Below are 19,136 nucleotides of genomic sequence, written 5' to 3'. Positions count from 1 at the left end.
AAAGAGGCTTCTTCTCACTTGTCTGACCTGGTTCTTTCATGTTATCTTTATTGTACAGAGAATAAAGAGGAACCCCATCTTCAGAAGAAGAAATCATGAAAACTTTTCATTGATTTGATATTCTCTTAGACTGTACTACCTTCCACAGCTGAATAGACAGAAACTCTTTATCCTTTATTGAAAAAGTTTGAAAAAAGATGGGAGGGCGATGGGAAACTTTAGAAGTTTTTTTTTCCTCCACAAATGACTGATAATTCCCCTTTCCCTTTAGCCCTAGCATTTTATATCTTCTAATGTGACTTATATAGTTTATCTAAGATGTTAATTATTTCTGTAAACATGCTAAACATAGAATAAGTTCTGGATGATAGACAAAAATGCTGAATTTTAATTTAAAAATCAATCCTTTCCTTTATGAATAAGAAATCATTTCTGCTCTAAAAATAACTGCCATTTAAGGAATTGAACAGACAAATGATTGGCACATATAATATGCAGGAAATCCACATTTCACAACCAAGTAAAATGAGTCCAACTTTGTTTTCATTTTTATTTTTAATAGCTTTGTTGAGATATAATTTAGATAGCATACATTTTACCTCCTTAAAGTGGTGCTCTTCAGTATATTCAGAATTGTGCAACCATCATTACAATCTAATTTTAGAACATTTTTATCATGCCTGCCCTCCAAAACCCCATACCCATTAGCAGTCATTCTCATTTCCCCGCCTACCAACCTCCAGCTATAGGCAACCACGAATCTACTTTCTGTCTATTTATATTTGTCTATTCTGGACACTCTGTCTGAAAATGGAATCACACAATATGTGTCTTTTGTGACTGGCTTCTTTCACCCAGAATAATTTTTTTTTTTTTTTTTTTTTTTTTTTTGAGATGGAGTCTTGCTCTGTTGCCCAGGCTGGAATGCAATGGCACGATCTCGGCTTACTGTAACCCCCACCTCCTGGGTTCAAGTGATTCTCCTGTCTCAACTTCCTGAGTAGCTGGGAGTACAAGCACTTACCACCATGTCTGGCTAATTTTTGTATATTTAATAGAGATGGGTTTTCACCATGTTGACCACACCCAGAATAATATTTTTAAGGTCTATGTTGTAGCTTGTATTAGGTCACTTCTTTTCATTGGAAAATAATTTTCCATTATGTGGATATACACATTTTATGTATCCATTCACAAATTGATGGATATTTGGATTATCTCCACTTTTTGGCTATTATAAGTAATGCTGCTATGAACGTTCATGAACAAGTTTTTGTGTGGACGTATGTTATTCTCTGTCCTGGGTATATACCTAGAAGTGGAACTGTTGGGTCATATGGTAACTCTATATTTAACTTTTTGAGGAACTGCCAGATTGCTTTCCAAAGCAGCTGCATCTTACTGAGATGTAATTTATTCTCATAAGCAGTGTATGAGGGTTCAAATTTCTCTACTTCCTCTCCAACACTTATTACTGTCTTTTTGATTATAGTTATTCCAGTGGGTGTGAAGTGTTATCTTGTGGTTTTGATTTGCATTTCTGTGTTGGGTAATTATGTTTAGCATCTTCTTGTGCTATTTTTATTTTTAAGTCTTTTACTTAAAAACGTGGACTCTAACCCCATTTGTTGATAACTGGTTATTCACTACTGTCAATTTTTATTAGTTTAATGGTATCTAAAGTATGATACCAATGAGGTCAAGGTTACAAGTTTTAGTTCCAAATAATTGGTTAGTTTCATACAGAGGAAACTGTGGTTAAAGAGCTACACTCATATGTCCTAACAGTGTCCATCAATCTGACAGGCTTTTAATTTATTTTTATTTTTTTGAGACAGAGTCTCGCTCTGTCACCAAGGCTGGAGCACAGTGGCACAGTCTCAGCTCACCGCAGCCTCCACCTCCCAGGTTCAAGCAATTCCCCTGTCTCAGCCTCCTGAGTAGCTGGGATTACAGCTGCATGCCACCACACCTGGCTAACTTTTGTAATTTCAGTAGAGATGGGATTTCACCATGTTGGCCAGGCTTGTCTTGAACTCCTGACCTCAAGTGATCTGCCCACCCCAGCCTCCCAAAGTGCTGGGATTACAGGTGTGAGCCACCACACCAGACTGATCTGAGAGGTTCTTGATCTTGCCGGTTATCAGGGTGTGGATTTATCAATCAAAGGATGTGTCCTAATGACTCCAAATATCATTTCAATAAAAATAAAATTTATCATTCATAGCTATTTTTAAGAACAATGATTTATTGTTTTAATAAAAATAGTACATGCTAATTTCAAACATTTTTGAACCATCAAAATGATACAAAGAAGAAAGCAGCAAATCTTTCTAAATCACATTGTTCTAAACAAAACCAGTATAGCTTTTGTTAACTGTATTACAATATCTTGATGTATAGATACAATTAGATGCATGGATTGATAGATGGTTGAATGAATGGAAATAATGTCATGAGAATATGACCATACTATACTATTTTAAAAAATAAAAAGTCCCATCTCAACTAATTTTACTTGGTTTAACAACAACAACAACAAAAAAGGAAAACTGAAGAATGGAGAGAGTTGTTTCCCTACTAAATTGATTCAATGCTCACTTTCCATCTTTTTACCATGGCTTCACCATCTCTGATTCTTTTGCTCACTTCTTGGGTGGCTATATATCATTGTCAGGTAGTTTTTATTTCAAAAAGATCCCATGGGAGTGGTAGCAGAAACTTCTAGTGAATACCAACATTACTTTCTCCTTTTCTTCTTAGTAAAATATTCATAATTGTAGGCAGGCACAGTGGCTCACACCTGTAATCCCAGCACTTTGGGAGGCCAAGGTGGGAGGATGACTTCAGCTCAGGAATTTGAGACCAGCCTGGGCAACATAATGAGATACTGTCTCTTAAAGAAAAAAAAAAAAATTCTGGCATGGTGGCATGTACCTGTAGTTCCAGCTACTTGGGAGGCTGAGGTGGGAGAAACCCTTGAGTTTGGGAGGTCGAGGCTGCAGTGAACTGTGATTGCATCACTGCACTGCAGCCTCAATGACAGAGTGAGACCCTGTCTCAAAAAACAAACAAAAAATTAAAAAAGACCTATAATTTTAAATGTACATACTTTCCCCTGCACCCAAGAATATACAGTACAATCCTAGCCTCCCTTGCAGCTAGATGTGCTTGGTTACTAAATTCTGGCCAATGGGATATAAGCAAAAATATTGTATGAGACTTACAGAAAATATTCTAAAGGGAGAGGATATGCTCATCTTCATTCTCCTTCCTGTTAGCAGGTATGCAAATATAACCACTAAAGTTTGGTCTATCGTCTTAGATCATGAGGTGAAAGACCTGTGCTGGATGTAGCAAGACAGGAGGGAGGATTCTGAGGATCTGACAATTTCTTGAAGCTGCTGTACAAGGCCTTAACTGCTTATCTCCACACTTTTTATGTGAGAAACTTCTACCTTCTTTAATGGTTTGAGATCTTTAGTCATTTGCCATTAACCATCATAACTGTCACAGTGCTATATAATTTCTTTAATATTTCAGAATATCTGCCTGTTGCCTTTATACATAATTCAGCTAGTTATAATTCTGATGTTACACTTTGTTCCTCTCAGAACTTACAGACATTGCTCCATTTTTTCTGGCAGCATTGCAAGTTGCAGTGTAGAAAACTGAGACCAGCCTGATTTCCACACACATCCTCGATTTTTTTTTCTCTCTAGATCCCTGAAATAAATTTTCCCAATTTTTTATTTCAAAAATTAAAACAAGTAGAAAAATATCTAGATTCAGCAATCGCTGATATTTTCCATATTTGCTTAGTCTCTTATGTATGTGTATGTCTGCATGTGTATGTATATATTTCTCTATTTCCATTCACATTTCTTCCTGAATTAGCTAGAAATAAGCTGCAAACAATATTTTACTACTAAATACTTCAGGATGTGTTTCGTAAGATTTTCCTAAAAATAAAAACAGCAATTCCTTAATATCCTCTAGTATGCACTCTGCATTCAAATTTCCCTAATATTGTTTTTCCCCACATTCTATTTAAACTGTGGGGAAAAAAACCAAACCAAACCAAACCAGCAGGATCCAATCAGGATTCACACACTGTTTTTCATTGTTACATCTCGTTAGTCTCTTTTACTAAAGCAAGAATAATTCCTTGCTTTTTAGTTTTTTAGTTGTTGTTATTACATTTACCTTTTGATGAGGCTAGGTCAGTTGTGTTATATACTGTCCTACCTTCTGGCTTTACCTGATTGTTTCCTTGTGATTTCAATTAACTCATTCATCTATACCACTTTTTCTATAAACTGAAAGTTAGTTCTCAAGGCTTAATTAGACTTGGGTTAGATATTATTTGGTAAAAATGTTTTATGCAGCATTTTATACTCATCACATCAGGAGGCAGGAGGAGCAAGTTGTTCTGCCACTAATGATACTAAGTTTGATAAGCTGAGATAGTGTCCCCCAGATCTCTTCATTTAAAGGTAAGTAATCTGTGGGATGATTTTTTTTTAGCATTATGGGAACATTCTTTCATCTCATTATTTCAGTATATAGTCGATCCTTGAACAACACAAGTTTGAACTGTGTGGGTCCACTTTATATGAGGAGTTTCATTCTGCCTCTGCCACTTCTGAGTTAGCAAGATCAACTCCTTCTCTTCCTCCTCCTCCTCAGCCTACTCAGTGTGAAGACGTTGAGGATGAAGACTTTTATGATGATCCACTTCCACTTAATGAATAGTAAATATACTTTTTTCCTCCTTATGATTTTCTTCCTTTTTTTTTTTGAGATGAAGCAAGGAGGAGCAAGTCACTTCTTCACTTCTTACATGGATGGCGGGAGGCAAACAGAGAGCTTGTGCAGGGAACTCCTGTTTTTAAAACCACCAGATCTCGTGAGACTCATTCACTATCAGAACAGTGCAGGAAAGACCCACCTCCATCATTCAACCACCTCCCACGGGGTTTCTCCTACAACACATGGGAATTGTGGGAGTTACAACTCAAGATGAGATTAGGGTGGGGTCACAGCCAAACCACATCACTGATACCTTAAATTCATGCTGTAACTAAGTTCTTCTCCAGCAGAGAATGTAAACTGTCGTCCAGGTGGGGTTCTTCATCTATCTTTTGCATGGTATGTACCTTTCTTTCAGGATTTTAGTTTGTGTTTGCAATGCCCTTTCTTTTCATCTTGCTCATATTGGATAGGGGCAGCTATTTCTAGATCACGTATCTCCCTATTCTGATATATTTTATAGAAATTATTGTTTACATCCTTCCCACTTTAGGAATGAATTGATCTTATCAGAGCTAAAATATGGTGGCTCCTGTTTTTTCTCCCCCACCCCCCTACTTTTCTGTAGCCTAATATTGGAAAAGAGCAGAGTAAGAAAATGGGTGAAATCTGTTGGGACTAAGTACATCCTCCACTAAGGGACAAGGTTTTGCTCTTGCTTAAGGTACTATGAAATGACCAGTTCCAGGACCTATCCCATGCAGCCAAAGATATATCTCACACCTGTGAATGTTGGATTATTCCTTTGACTCTACATAGTACAGCCATCATTCAACCACCTCCCTGATGATGGCAGGTCCTAGTGAAACTATTTTTTGCTGAAGACCTAAAGTCATATGTAGGGTCTTCTCTAAACATATCCCCCTTCTTCACCTCAACCTTTAAAAATGTATACATACATTTGACTTTTCCAAATTGGAGCATTTTTGTGAGAATTTTCATGAGTCTTTCAACTTATCTTCTGTCCTTAGTACTGTTTGTTGAATCTTTTTCCCCCTTATTATCTAGGAAACTTCAGGAATTCTGAGACCTTGCTTTACTCAGCTATTACTTTCTCATCGTTTTATAATAAATGGATCTATGTCTTGGGTTGGGAGGTGTGGGAGTAGCGGTTTATAACACTAGTTCTGTAGTTGGACAGACCTAAATTTGATTCTGGTTCTGCCACTTATTGAATAATCTTGGTTAAATTACTTATTCTCTGGGTCTCAGTTTCCTCACATTAAAATGAAGTTATTTACTTATAGGGTTGTTGTAAGGATTAAAAGAGGTAAGGGATGTAAAGTGCCATTTATTTTTTTTCCCATAGTTTAAGAATCCTCTATTTTTAGTTAGGTACATGGTTGCCCAGAATAAAAACTAGTTCCTAAATCTCCTTGCAGCTAGGTATGCCTATATAACTAAGTTCAGACCAACAGGATATAAACAGAAAAGACTTGGGGTAGCTTTTTCTTTTTTTATTTTGAGATCTCACTCTGTTGCCCAGGCTAGAGTCTACTGCCGTGATAACAGCTCACTGCAGCCTCAATCTCCTGGGCTTAAGCAATCCCTCTCACCTCAGCCTCCTGAGTAGCTGGGACCACAGGCCTGTGCCACTACACTCAGCTGTTTTTGTAGTTTTTGTAGAAAAGGGGTGTCACCAAACCCCAGACTGGTCTAGTACTCCTGGGCTCAAGCAGTCCTCTTGCCTTGGCCTCCCAAAGTGTTGGGATTACAGGTGTGAGGCACTGTGCCTGACCTAGGGTAGCTTTTGAGCATCTTCCTTTTAAAGGCAGCCAGGATGTGCCCCATGACCCTTCTCTTCTTTGAAATGTACTTGAAATGTATGTTTGATGGCTAGTACTACATCTTGGACCATGAGGTCTAGGGACAGCAGAGCAGAGTGCTGGCATGCTGCCAGTAGCCTGAGTACTCAAGGATTCCTTTAAGCAGAGCCATCATTCTAGGCCTGTACTACCTCCAGGTTTTTGTCAGAAATAAAATTCTATCAAGTTTAAATCATGGCTATTTTGGGTTTCATTTACAGGTGAACCTACTCTACCATCTAAACAATTTTTTTCATCATTCTTAGCATTTAAGAGCAGCATCTGGAGTCAGACTGCCTGAGTTCAAATCCAGGCTTTGTCACTATTTTGTGCATTCCTGGGCAAGTTACTTGAACTTTCCTTACCTTCATTTCTTCATCTGTAAAACGAGGAAATAACAGTAACTACTTCATAGGATTATTACTAGGATGAAGATTAAATTATTTAATACACGTAAAGCACCATTTATAGTGCCTGGAACACAGTAACTGCTATTCATTACAACATAATGTTATTATATTATGAGTTTTGCTCATGTTTTTTAAGACTGCTTATTTCCAAAGGATATTATTACCAGCCTTATTTGATACTTTCAAGTAGAGGTTACTATCTACTGCCATATAGTAATAATTAACATTTATCTAATGCTTTACAAATTAACTTTTCACATATGTATTGTTTCATTCTTACAATTATCCTGTGGGGTAAGTATTGCTATACTTTATTAAATGAGGAGAGTAAAGATCAGAGGATTTAGTGATTTGCCTAAGGTTACAATTGTAAGTGGCAGACTCAGACTTATTCCTCCAACTCATTTAACAGGCTGGTACAGCATGGGGGTCACTAGCAATACTAAAGATAATTTAGGAAATGAACATGTTCCATCCATTTCATTTAAGAGACCCTTTTTCAATACATTTGTACATTTTCTCTGGAAAGCGTCTCTTCCTTTCTAGACCACTGCCCCTATCTCTAACGTAGCCTCAAGCACTACCCCAGACTTCTAATACCTCGTGCTTTGATTACTGCTTTCATTGTTATTTCCTTATTTTTATTCAAAAAAATCAATGACTCCATTATTTTAAGGATACAGTGCAAACCCCTATGCTCAGCTCCAACTACAATATAACCTTTCATGTGTCCTCTTGATCTTATATGAATTCTCCCTTGAACCGAACTGGGTATTCTCTTTAGTGTTCTCTAAATCCACTTTTCTGCATCTACACTTTTGTTTATTCCCTAAACCCATGTGGAATGCTCTTTCAATTTATCTTTACTTATCTCAATTCTATCTATATTTCCTGGTTCCTCCATGAAACTTTTCCTGATGTATTTTATCTGGAAAAACTCTTCCTCTTCTGAATTCTTATATAGAACTTACTGGCCAGGCACAGTGGCTCATTCCAGCACTTTGGGAAGCCAAGGCGGGCAGATCACCTGAGATCAGCAGTTGGAGACTAGCCTGGCCAATAGGGCGAAACCCTGTCTCTACTAAAAACACAAAAATTAGCTGGGCGTGGTGGTGCGTATCTGTAATCCCAGCTACACGGGAGGCTGAGGCAGGAGAATCGTTTGAACTTGGGAGGTGGAGGTTGCAGTGAGCCAAGATCTTGATATTCCAGCCTGGGCAACAGCCTGTTTTGTCTCAAAACAAAACAAAAAGAACAACAATAAAAACTTACTGTCTTTAATTCATTTGGCACTGTTTTATGGCACGACATCATTGATCAACTATATTTTTGCTTGTATCTCAAACCTTTCTCAGACCGTGTTTTTGTTTTTGGTAGTGTTCTTGTTGCCTAGCACAGTGCCATCTCACTTATTTGTTGATCTGTTTCCTTAAAAACAAAGATGAGAGCAATTCAAATCCTCTTCATCACTGCAGGCGGCAACAAATCATCCAAACTCTGGCGCTTCCAGTTCTTTCGAGCTTTCTTACTAGGTCAGAGGGCTGTCTTAAAATTTGAGGGAGATGAACAGAGTAAGCGATTACACTGAAAGCCTGGGAAGGAAAGGACGTTCCAAACGTCCAATCCATCATCTTTTTGCAGCCTCTTAGTCACTGGGATTTTGAAATCTCTTTCCAAAGGCTAGCTATGGCCCTAAATTAGAAATAGGCTACCTGAGAACACAGTGGATTCATAGTTCACCTCGGGCAGTATTAGGAGAAATGCCACCAGCTTCTGCGTTTGAAGGCGAAGGTTACTTGTTCATGGTGTGAGCACCTTCCTGCTTCCAAACTCTGGTTATCTGTAAATACCTAAGTCCTCTAATTTAGGACGCAGGTCATGGGAAGGCGCCGGTTCTTAGGGCACAAGTGAGCTCACATTCCCAGCATTTTTCTTAAACTTGGCAGAACTGCACTCTAACAAATTAAAATCCATGTGAATGAAAAGGAAAACTGATGTAGGAAACAAACTTAAGCTTGAGTCAGTTACAGCATGGTGAGGATGTCGGTTACAGCAACCCTCTGGGACCGATGCAGGAGAAATTCTAATGGTGGGCTGTAGAGACCGTCTCTGTTCCAACTCCACCGCTTTTCTCCACAGAGACCCATGCACGCCAGCTCCCGCCTCAGTCACAAGAGAACGCCCGAGCGGGCACGCGGTCGTCCTTGGTGAACCGCGATCTCCTCACCCCAAGAGCCGCAGGCTCCGCTGACGCCGGTACCGGTCTCGCCGCGACTCTCTCTGGGCGCGCGGAATCCTGGGATTTGTGGTCCCTTCCGCTCACTGTCTGCCCTAGCCGGCGCGGAGAGGACTACGCTTCCCAGGATGCGTCGGGGAACGAGGCCTCCGGGGCCGGGAGAGGGAGGGGGCGGCTCCAGTCCTCCCCGGCGTCGCTGTTTCCAAGCGCCGCGATCTCGCCTAGTAACCGGCAGCGGAGGTTCACTAGCGCGGCGTTGTGGCCCCGCCCCCGGAGCCCCAGCTGAAGGAAGAACCTGTCTCCCGCGGCGCCCCAGTGACGAAGCCCATCCCCGGGTGCGGGAGGCGGGGAGGGGAGGGCAGGCAGAGGATTTCGCTCGCCCGCGCGGGATCCAGGACGCGCCGGTGGCGTCCGCTGGCAGCAGAGGTTAGAGGCAGAGAGCGCGGGGATGCTCCGCGGACGAGGCTGGCTCGGGAGTGGGAGGAGTGCAGGGCGCCGCCAGGGCGGCAGTGCGCGCGGGCCGAGCAGTCCTGAGGGCTAGCATCCCTCGCACAGCGCGCCGACCCCCGGGACGTGTGTGTCTGTTGGGGGTTGCTGTCCCGCGGGCGACCCCGCTCCACGCTGGGCTTAGGGCAGGACCCGGGATTCCGTAGGACCCGGTGTTTAGCGCAGACGTTTCTGGGGGAGAGGTAAACGGTTTTTGCCGCTTGTTATTTAATTTCTCCTGGAACAGGAGCGTTTGTAGGTAGCGCACTCCCTCCGATTGCACTAGTGCCTCGTTTCTTCCGAGTAAGACAGTCTTTCATGATGCTGATTGGAGTTGGTGATCAATGAGAGCTGCTAAGTTCTTTATGGCTTTCTCGGTGAAGAGAAGGTTCACGGAGGATGTGATTGTTAAACACACACATGAAAACTAATTGGAGCATCTAAAAAATGACCATTGCTTATTCGCCCTCGCTTATTAGGGAAACAGCAAGCGTTCCTTCAAATCGTATCAGCCAGGCAGCAGCATTTACGCATATTTCATATCATTAAGGAGATGGAACTGGAGGGAGAAAGTGGGAGTAGGGGAAAATTTTTAAAAATACCAAACTTGGTTTAGTTTGGGGATAATTTTCTTGGATTGGGTGACTTATGCGAAAAATCTGTTTCTTTCTTCCTCGCTCTCGCATCCTGGATATAGACTGTCAGTTTCGGATCCAAGGACAGCGATGGCAGAACTCACCCGGGTTGCCTGTCAAATCAAGGCTATCGCAGAATAAATCCCGCCGCCTGCCGCGAAGCCCCGGCGCACCGCAAACTTCAGTGAGCGAACTGGGTGATCGCTGTTGGGATATGCAGATCCCTGATGTAAAAGGCGGGGTGGCCCCCCCGAGAGCCTCTCCTGGGGGCCGGAGCCCGCAGGTGCAGTGAGGCGCGCGCGCGGGTGCCGGCGCCCCCAGAGCCGCCTTGCCCGGGGAGAGGGAGCCCGGCGCCCAGCGGGGTCTGGCGGCCGCACACCGGCGGCGGCGGCTTGTCTGCGGCGGCTGCAGCGGATGATGGTGGCGGCCGGCCCGCTGGGCTGTGCCTGTGTGTCGCCTCGGAAATCAGCGCCCAGCGCCGCGCGCTGAGCCCCTGCAGGTCGGCCGCAGCCCCAGCCTCGGCGAGGACGGCTCCGGCGCGCGGGGGGGCGGGGGGCGCGCGGGGTCGGCTTATCATGGCGGATCGGACGGCGCCCCGCTGCCAGCTCCGGCTGGAGTGGGTGTACGGGTACCGGGGTCACCAGTGCCGCAACAACCTGTACTACACGGCCGGCAAGGAGGTGGTCTACTTTGTGGCTGGGGTCGGGGTGGTTTACAACACCCGCGAGCACAGCCAAAAATTCTTCCTGGGACACAACGACGACATTATCAGGTAAGGGGGTGGCCAGGGGCGGCGGGGAGAGGTTGCGTGTGGAGGCTGGGAGGGTGGGAAGAGGATGACCACCTGGGCTTTCCCGGGGTCGGATCCGGGAGCCCCGTGGAATAGAGGATTCTGTCTGGAGCCGCATGGAATTACCGAAGGGCTGCTGATTCTAGGGCCAGGGCAGAAACAGAGTCGGGGGTGCAGGTAGGAAGGAGAGGTGTCTTTTCGCTGTATCCCTCCGGAATCCCGGCTTTTGAATCTCTAGGGAGTTGAGTGTTCCTAATGCGTTCTTGCTGTTCTTTCCTGCTACAAGTGGAAGGAGCCTGGGTAACTATCAAACACTTCTTCCTTCCCTAACCAGGTGCACGGTAGGACCAATAGCCTGAAGTGTGGGCATCTTCTTTGGGAGGCTGCTCAGTGGGTTTCTCAGTAAGCAAGAGGATTAAAAAAGATCTAAAAGAAATTTTACTACTGGTAATTTGGAATCTTCATCTCAGATGCTTTGGACCTGGGAAATTTCTGCAGTGGGCGGGGAGTTTGTTCTCTAATATTTCACTTGGCAGTGTTTTAATGCCCAAAGCATATTTATAACTAAATGGATGCTTCCACAACATCATTGAGGTTATTAAAGGCTGGCAGCTGCTGGATCACAAAATCCTACCAGCCAGCCCACACAATGACCAACATCTGCTAGCGGATGGCCCAAGACTGACTGACAGGAGAGCTCATTTGGATGAATGGCCATTTTAGGGGCCTTCCCGATTAAATTGAAGGGGGTTACATTGTGATTCTTGGCCCTATCCTCTCATCTTTGGACCAGACACATTTTCCTCCAGCCGTTGTCAGCTTTTATGTGACCAAACAAGGTATGGGCCAAATGCTGTTCACAGGGAATCCTTTTCAGCCTTCAGCAGTTAAGGAAGATTTTCATCATATGGGAGCCTCAGCCCACAGGGAAAATGACTTGCTGAGGATGGACTACAACTGACAGAGACCATATTTGTACCTTCCAAACTTGTGTGTTTCATTGATGTAGAACAACTACCATTACATTCTCAGAATATTGCCACTTTTGCTCTAAGTTTGTCTTTCACAATGAAATAAATGAAGTGGTGTCATGTCCATGCTTCTAATTTCTCAGTGCAGAGAATGATTTCAAAGATTAGCTTTTTTTTCCCTTCCCAGTGATGTGCTTATATTGCACAAAGGTCTCAGCCTTTTTTTTTCTGAGACCTAAAGTTGAAAAATTGTTACAGAAAGCAAACACTTAATATTCAAAATACAGATTTTAAAAATTCTTGACTTTTTTTTGAAGATGAGAGCTCTAATGTTCTTAAGATTTGGTGGAACTAACATGTAAAAACTTTTTTCACGTCACATATGACAAAAATAGCTTTTTTTCTTCCCTCCCTAACATGGTAGTGGTTGTGATTGGGGCATCCTTACATAGTTTTGTTCTGCAGATTTTGCTTTTCTAATTGCTAGGCTGATTATGAAAGTTACAGGTGCAAATGATTAACAATGACTCATGAAAAGGTTAGATGTTAAAAAATTTAAGCCCATTATGTTTTTGCTCTCTCTGTCTTAATGCAGTGCTTTCCATTACAGCATCAAAATAAGATGTAGTCCTTTGGGGGAAGGGAGAGAGTGGCAATTAAACAGAAAATTCCCTGTGGTTAAATAATACTAATGTGACAGTTCGCTGAACTACTTTGTGGATTTGAACTCTTAATCCTAATTTTTTCTCTGATAGAAGGAAAAAAACCAAATGCACTGTTGAAACTGAAGGTGGGAAAAGGGTGGAGTTGCAGTAAACCGTTGTTATGACAAGCAGCCGGGCTAGTGGGATGTAATGAAATCTAGCTTGGGTGGTTAAGGAAACATTCAGATTTGAAGAAAAGGTGAATGAAGTGATGTGTATAACTGGGTTTGTAGGGAGCCTTAACTGATGAAAAGCAAAAGAGACAGTTAGCGTCTGATCTATTTATTAAACTACCTTAGTGACATAGTAGTAAGGCTGATTTCAGAGAAAAGACTGTATTCATAATTCTCCACAATATTTGGTTGGGTCAGAGCATGTACAGGTGAGCAGAGTAGAGTTCTTTAACATCCATATATGTCTTTGTACATAAGAATAAAATTAAGTTTAATGAATTAAAAAACACAAACCACAGATTATTATGGAATTAAGAGCTATAAAATTGGAATGTTTATGCCGTTCTTTTGCTTTGTTTTATGTATGTAAATATCTTTTTCTGGTGAAGGCACTGCACAAACCACAATGCACAATTTTTTTGTCCTTATGAATTTTAACTCATTTCCGTGTGTTCTTCCACCTGAAATATTGAAGTTTGTTATTAAATGGAGAGGACTATAGCTAAGGTTCTAATGCAGAAATATTTTGGTTTTTTATTGAATCATTACATGAATATCAAAACTTGTTCGTTTCTAACTCTTGTTTCGATCAAGTGAGATAGCGTAAGTAATTGTCCACTTGGTACATAGCTTTTTCATTAGTTTGAAAGATATATTCATGTGCATACATCTGTACTGCTTTATTTTTTGTGTTGCTTTGCCTAGAATATTAACTAGAAAGCAGCCCAACAAGTATTGATAACACACTCCATTTTATAAAACCATGTGATCTCCGTGATCATAATGAACCCTAATAATAATGCAGGTTTTGGCAGAGTTCATTAGGGCTCAGCATATGTGTCCTTCTGCTTTGACAGGCTATATGTTTAAGTCAGATTTTTAAAGATGTTGGTATGTGAGGCATAATATAATTTACTGAATGTGGAGGCTTAGTTTTATTCTCTTGAATGATTACCTTTCATTTCAGGTAACAGATTAGAAGATGATGCCATATTTTGGACCTGATAACATTGTGATAGAACAAGTGAATACTTAAAGTAATATTTGCTATTGGGCTAACAACAAGATGCAAATCAGGGCTTGATAACAAGGACAGTAATAGAGACTGGGATAATTACTAACTTGGTTTCTACTTTAGGTAGTAGAACATGACACAGAATGGGAGTAAATGAAAGAAAAGCCCATGAACACATTCATCCTCTGTTACTTCCCTTCCATTTTCACAGTGATTTCAGTTGAGATGTTTATCTCCTCACTCTGGACCCCTATATGTATTGCTTCTGACTAGTTCCCTGTCTCCAGGTTCTTCTCCCTCATTTTCTGGCTCCCAGTTGCAAAGGAGGTTTATCTACAATGCTGCTTTAGGGGAAAGGGCACTGACTTTGTTATCATGCACACTTGGGTATAAATCCCGCTCTGCCTTTTACTGGAGGTATCTGGGTGAGCGGCTTCACTTCTTAGGGCCTTGTTTATTTGTGAAATGGGAGTAACAATACCTAAACTGCAGAGTTGTAACTATTAGAAAAAAATGTATGCAAAGGGTTTAGTGTAGGACCTGGCCCTTAGTTGGTGCTCAGTAAATATTCTTAGTTGTGGTAGAAGTAGTATTTCACTAAACACACACACACACCCCAAAACAAAACAATGATTCATCGTTGCTCACAGGCAGAAGTCCAGATTCCTAAGCTTTCTGTTCTCTCTCCTAACCTACCATCCTATCCTTATTTTCCTTTTTTAAAAAATCATAAATTGTTTGCTTCCCACTTGCCATATGATGACTCTGTTCTTCCCTGCCTCACACTGGAATGATTCATCTTCCCCGCTGGCCCTTCTCTGTCTGTCCAACCCCACCCCTCCAATGGCATAGCGGTGGGAGCTTGGGCTTTGCTGTCAGTCATACTTGAGTTTCAACCTAGGTCTGCCACCAGCTGGCGACTTTACTGAACCTCTTTGAGTCTTAACTATCTCGTCAGTGAAACAATTTGTCACTTATAAAATGGAGTTTTAAAGGTATCTCCTTTGTAGTTTGTTGTGGGGATTACATACAAAAATGTTTGGCCAATGGTAAGTGCACAGCACCAGGGTCCTGTTTGCATCTGCATCCTGCAAGGCCCCATCTTCTGCAGTCTTACCTCTCCCATGAGACCTCGCACCATCCTCCGATGAAGGGGCGCCTTGCACTTCCAAAACTTTGTGTGTTTTGTGACCGACGCTGCTCACTTCATATGTATCATTTAGGGCTATCCTTTCATTCTGTTTTCATTTGTAAGCATATATAAGACCCTTGATGCAGAGAATGAATCTTATAACCAGAGCTAACATCTCATGAGTGCCAAACTCGGAACTAAATGTGTGTATGGATTGATCTGATCCACGCGCTCACAATCCAGTGAGATAGGCACTGTTGCTAACCCCAGTCTACAGGGGAGGCAGCTGAGGCACAGAGAGGTTGAGGATCTTGCCTGTTGTCACTGTCTGGCAGACTGTAGAATGGGAATTGGAACCCAGATTGGTCTGATTCCAAAGCTCCAAGCTTTGGCTTCACTGCTCTGTGGCCTCTTATTTTTCTGTCATTGTGGTCCCTGTAACTGTGACTTCTTCCTAACCAGAAGGTAGTAAGTTGTTACTCTTTGTAACTCCGCTTATCCTCTGTTGGTCTATAAACTGTTTGATTTATTCAAGAATATCTGAAGTAGATCATTAGAATTCTGCCTGGAAATGGAACCATGTTTAAGTTTACTTTAAAAACATCCCCAGCTTGGCCGGGCTAATCCCAGCAATTTGGGAAACCGAGGTGGGCAGATCAATTGAGCTTGGGGGTTCAGGGCAGGACCAGCCTGGGTGGCATGGCAAAACCCCATCGCTACAGAAAATACAAGGGCTGGTTGGGCATGGTAGCAGGGCCTGTGGTCCATGCTATTCAGGGACCTAGGGCAGGAGAATCTCTTTGGCCCAGGAGGTGGAGATTGCAGTAAGCTGGGCTTGCGCCATTGCGCTTCAGCCTGGGTGACGGGAGTGAGGCCCCGGCTCAAGGAAAAAAAAAAAAGAAAAGAAAAAATTTGAAAAAGAGAAATATCCACAGCTTTAGAACAATGATCTGTTGGAGATTTTAATTTAAAAAAATTATTTTAGTCAAAATTGTGACATGGCTCAAATAATCTAGCACTGCAAATACAATTGAACTTGTTGGATTTGAAGAGACTTGTCTAACAGCCATGGTTGGGTCTGGAGTGTCAGGTAAGCAGGTTCACATGAAGGCGTAGAGATGTGACTTTATATTCTTTAGTTCCTTGACCAGTTTGAATAAGAGAAACATGGAGGTAACCACAAAGAATCAAATCCATATTAACTTGAGTGCTTGCTCTGTACCAGACACTTCATATATATGTCATCCTATTGAATTCTCCCACCCCCAACACTGAGAAATAGGTCTTCTCATGTTACAGGTATGGCTCTGAGAGGGAAAGAGGTTTAATCATAGTTACTCAATGGGACCATCCTTCTGCTCTTTGGATCCCACTTACTCTGTGTATTGGAAAGAGCGTGAAGTGAAAGCTTTTGATGGAAGCTTATAATGATCTTCATGAATGATTGCATTATTGCTGTTTTTATTAATTATAGTCTATTTGGTGATTTTTATTAAGATTTATTTTTTCTCTAAGTTGGGTGTAATTTATTCTTTCGTATTTGTTAATTCATCAAAAACTCATTTTACATCTATAACGTGCCAGATGCAGGGGGTGTAGCAGTGAATATGACAAAGTTTCTGCTGCCTTGAAGCTTACTTTCTGATAGGGATAGCCAACAGTGAATGCGCAAGAAAATAAGGTGACTATAGGTTGTGATAAGTGCTAAGAAGAAAAATAATCACAGAGAAACTGAGTTGAATGGGGGTATGGAAGCCACCTTAGGCAAGATTTCCAGAGCAGCTCTCTAGGGAGATGGCATTTAAGCAGAGACCTGAAGGGTGTGAAGGGGAAGCCAGGTGAAGATGTAGTGGCATAGAAGAGGTTATGTGCAAAAGTGTCAGAGTGGGAAGAAACTTAATGTGCCCAAAATTCTGGTATAGATAGCCAGAGAAAGACCAAGGTCATTGTAATTCTCATCCAGGTCATTGATGCCTCATGGGTTTTGGTAACATATGTCCTAGATTTCCAAGGACAGTCACAAATATTCCATTCAGTTATTGTTGTGGATATACTTGTTCTTGTCACATCATGAATCTAATTTTTAATTCAGAAATATGAGACTGGGCTCAATCCTGTCATCCCAGCACTTTGGGAGGCTGAGGTGGGAGGATCATCTGAGCCTGGGAATTGAGGACCAGCCTGGGCAACATCGGGAGACCACATCGCTACAAAACATTTAAAAATTAGTCAGGCATGATGTCATGTGCCTATGATCTCAGCTACTTGGGAGGGTGAGGCAGGGGAATCACTTGAGCCTGGAAGGTCAAGACTGCAATGTGCTGTGATCACACCATTGCACTCCAGCCTGGGCGACAGGGTGAGATGCTGTCAAAAAAAAAAGAAAGAAAAAAAAAAAAAAGAAAAGAAACATGACTGTGTTTTCTTTTACCACATAATGGTCACTGCTTGAAAACATTGCACTGAATAAAGAATTATATCAGTCCCACCAACCGCATCAATCAGACATGCGGATTACACTGTGATAGGTGAAAAGCTGTTCCCATGGCAGCAACCCTAATTAGGCAACACTATCCTGCAGCTTCTCCTATCCTCAAGGTGTGGATCTGAACACCTTTTTGAAGCACTGTGAAATTGTTTTCCACAATAGCCACACCATTTTACTGTCCCACCAGCAATGTATGAGAGGTCCAATTCCTTCACATCATTGTCAAGATTTATTACTGCTTGTCTTTTTTTATTATAGCTATGCTGCTGGGTGTGAAATGATATCTCATTGTGGTTTTAATTTTCATTTCCTTCATGACAAATGATATTGATCATCTTTTCATAAACTTATTAGCCATTTGTATATCTTCTTTGGGGAAATATCTATTCAAATCCATTACCCATTTTTAATCAGTTTGTCTTTTTATTATTGAGTTCTAAAAGTTTTTTTTTTTGTTTTTACATATTCTGGGTATAAGTCCCTTATATATTATTTGCAGATTTTTTCCCATTCAGTGAGTTGTCCTATTCACTGTCTTGGTGGTACCCTTGGAAGTACAAAAGTTTTTCATTTTGTTGATGTCCAATTTATTAATTTTTTCTTTTTTTAAGCTTTTGATGTCATATCTAGGCAACCATCACCTAATCCAATGTCATCAAGATTTACTCCTATGTTTTCTTCTAAGAGTTTTATACTTTTAGCTCTTACATTTAGGTAGATTATCTATTTTGAGTTAATTTTTATATATGGTGTGAGGTAGGGATCCAACTTTATTCTCTTGCATGTGGATATCTAGTTGTCCCAACATCGTTTGTTGAAAAGACTACTTTTTCTCCATGAAATTATCTTGGATGCCCACAGCCTTTGAATTCAGCCAGCAGGGGACTAACTTCTCCCATGTAGAAGATGCTGAATGTTTGGGGGCCCAGAAATGGAAATAACCATTAAAGAGATTAACCTAGAAGAAATAGAAACCATAGGCTTTGGTTGCTATTCTATATTTGTAAAGATGCTATTAGAGCTAATGAATGACATGTAGATTTTTATGTATTTATAAAGTAAACTATAACTTGAAGAGTGAGTGCAGTATTTAGTAACTGCTGGTTTAGGGACCAATAACAGTCTATCCATTGGATTTGTTTACTCCCAAAGGTTTTTGCTTCTTAAAAATGATTTTATAAGCATCAGCCTTGCTGTTGCTTATAACAGGTCTGTTGAGCCAGCTGAGGAGGTGAGTGGTATGGAAAGCAGGGGGAGTTGTAACAGAGGGTGCCCTTTGATCTCTACCCCTTTATCAGTTCATTCCTTTCTTTCCCTTAAGGGAGGTAGGCATCTGGATGGCCTCAACTGGAATTTGAAGGATTCTGGGATTGTCCACTGGTTTGCTGCCTGCTACTCCCTTTCCCATCAACACAGAGGAGGGGAGCAGCAGGCCAGCTTACCTCCTGGAGGTGAAAGGAGCTCTCTCTGGACTGGTAA

General features: G+C 41.6%; 1 protein-coding gene across 2 annotated transcripts in view; it reads left to right on the top strand.

Moving 5' to 3' along the window:
• The first annotated feature begins 9,414 nt into the window (after positions 1-9,414).
• The window catches only part of EML6 (EMAP like 6), a 256,852-nt gene continuing 247,130 nt past the window's right edge, over positions 9,415-19,136 (top strand). Inside the window, exons 1-2 of one of the 2 annotated variants that reach the window (XM_050754620.1) lie at positions 9,415-9,689; positions 10,447-11,156. In XM_050754620.1, coding sequence (XP_050610577.1) covers positions 10,960-11,156 — 197 coding nt within the window. In that variant the 5' untranslated portion in view covers positions 9,415-9,689; positions 10,447-10,959. Of the gene's footprint in view, positions 9,690-10,446; positions 11,157-19,136 lie in introns of those variants that run through there. The other variant, XM_050754623.1, reaches the window with a different exon arrangement.

Source organism: Macaca thibetana, chromosome 13 (assembly GCF_024542745.1).
Source record: "Macaca thibetana thibetana isolate TM-01 chromosome 13, ASM2454274v1, whole genome shotgun sequence".
Classification (NCBI taxonomy): Eukaryota; Metazoa; Chordata; class Mammalia; order Primates; family Cercopithecidae; genus Macaca; species Macaca thibetana.
The sequence above is the reverse complement of the archived record's forward strand: the minus strand, read 5'-3'. Positions and strand labels throughout refer to the sequence as shown.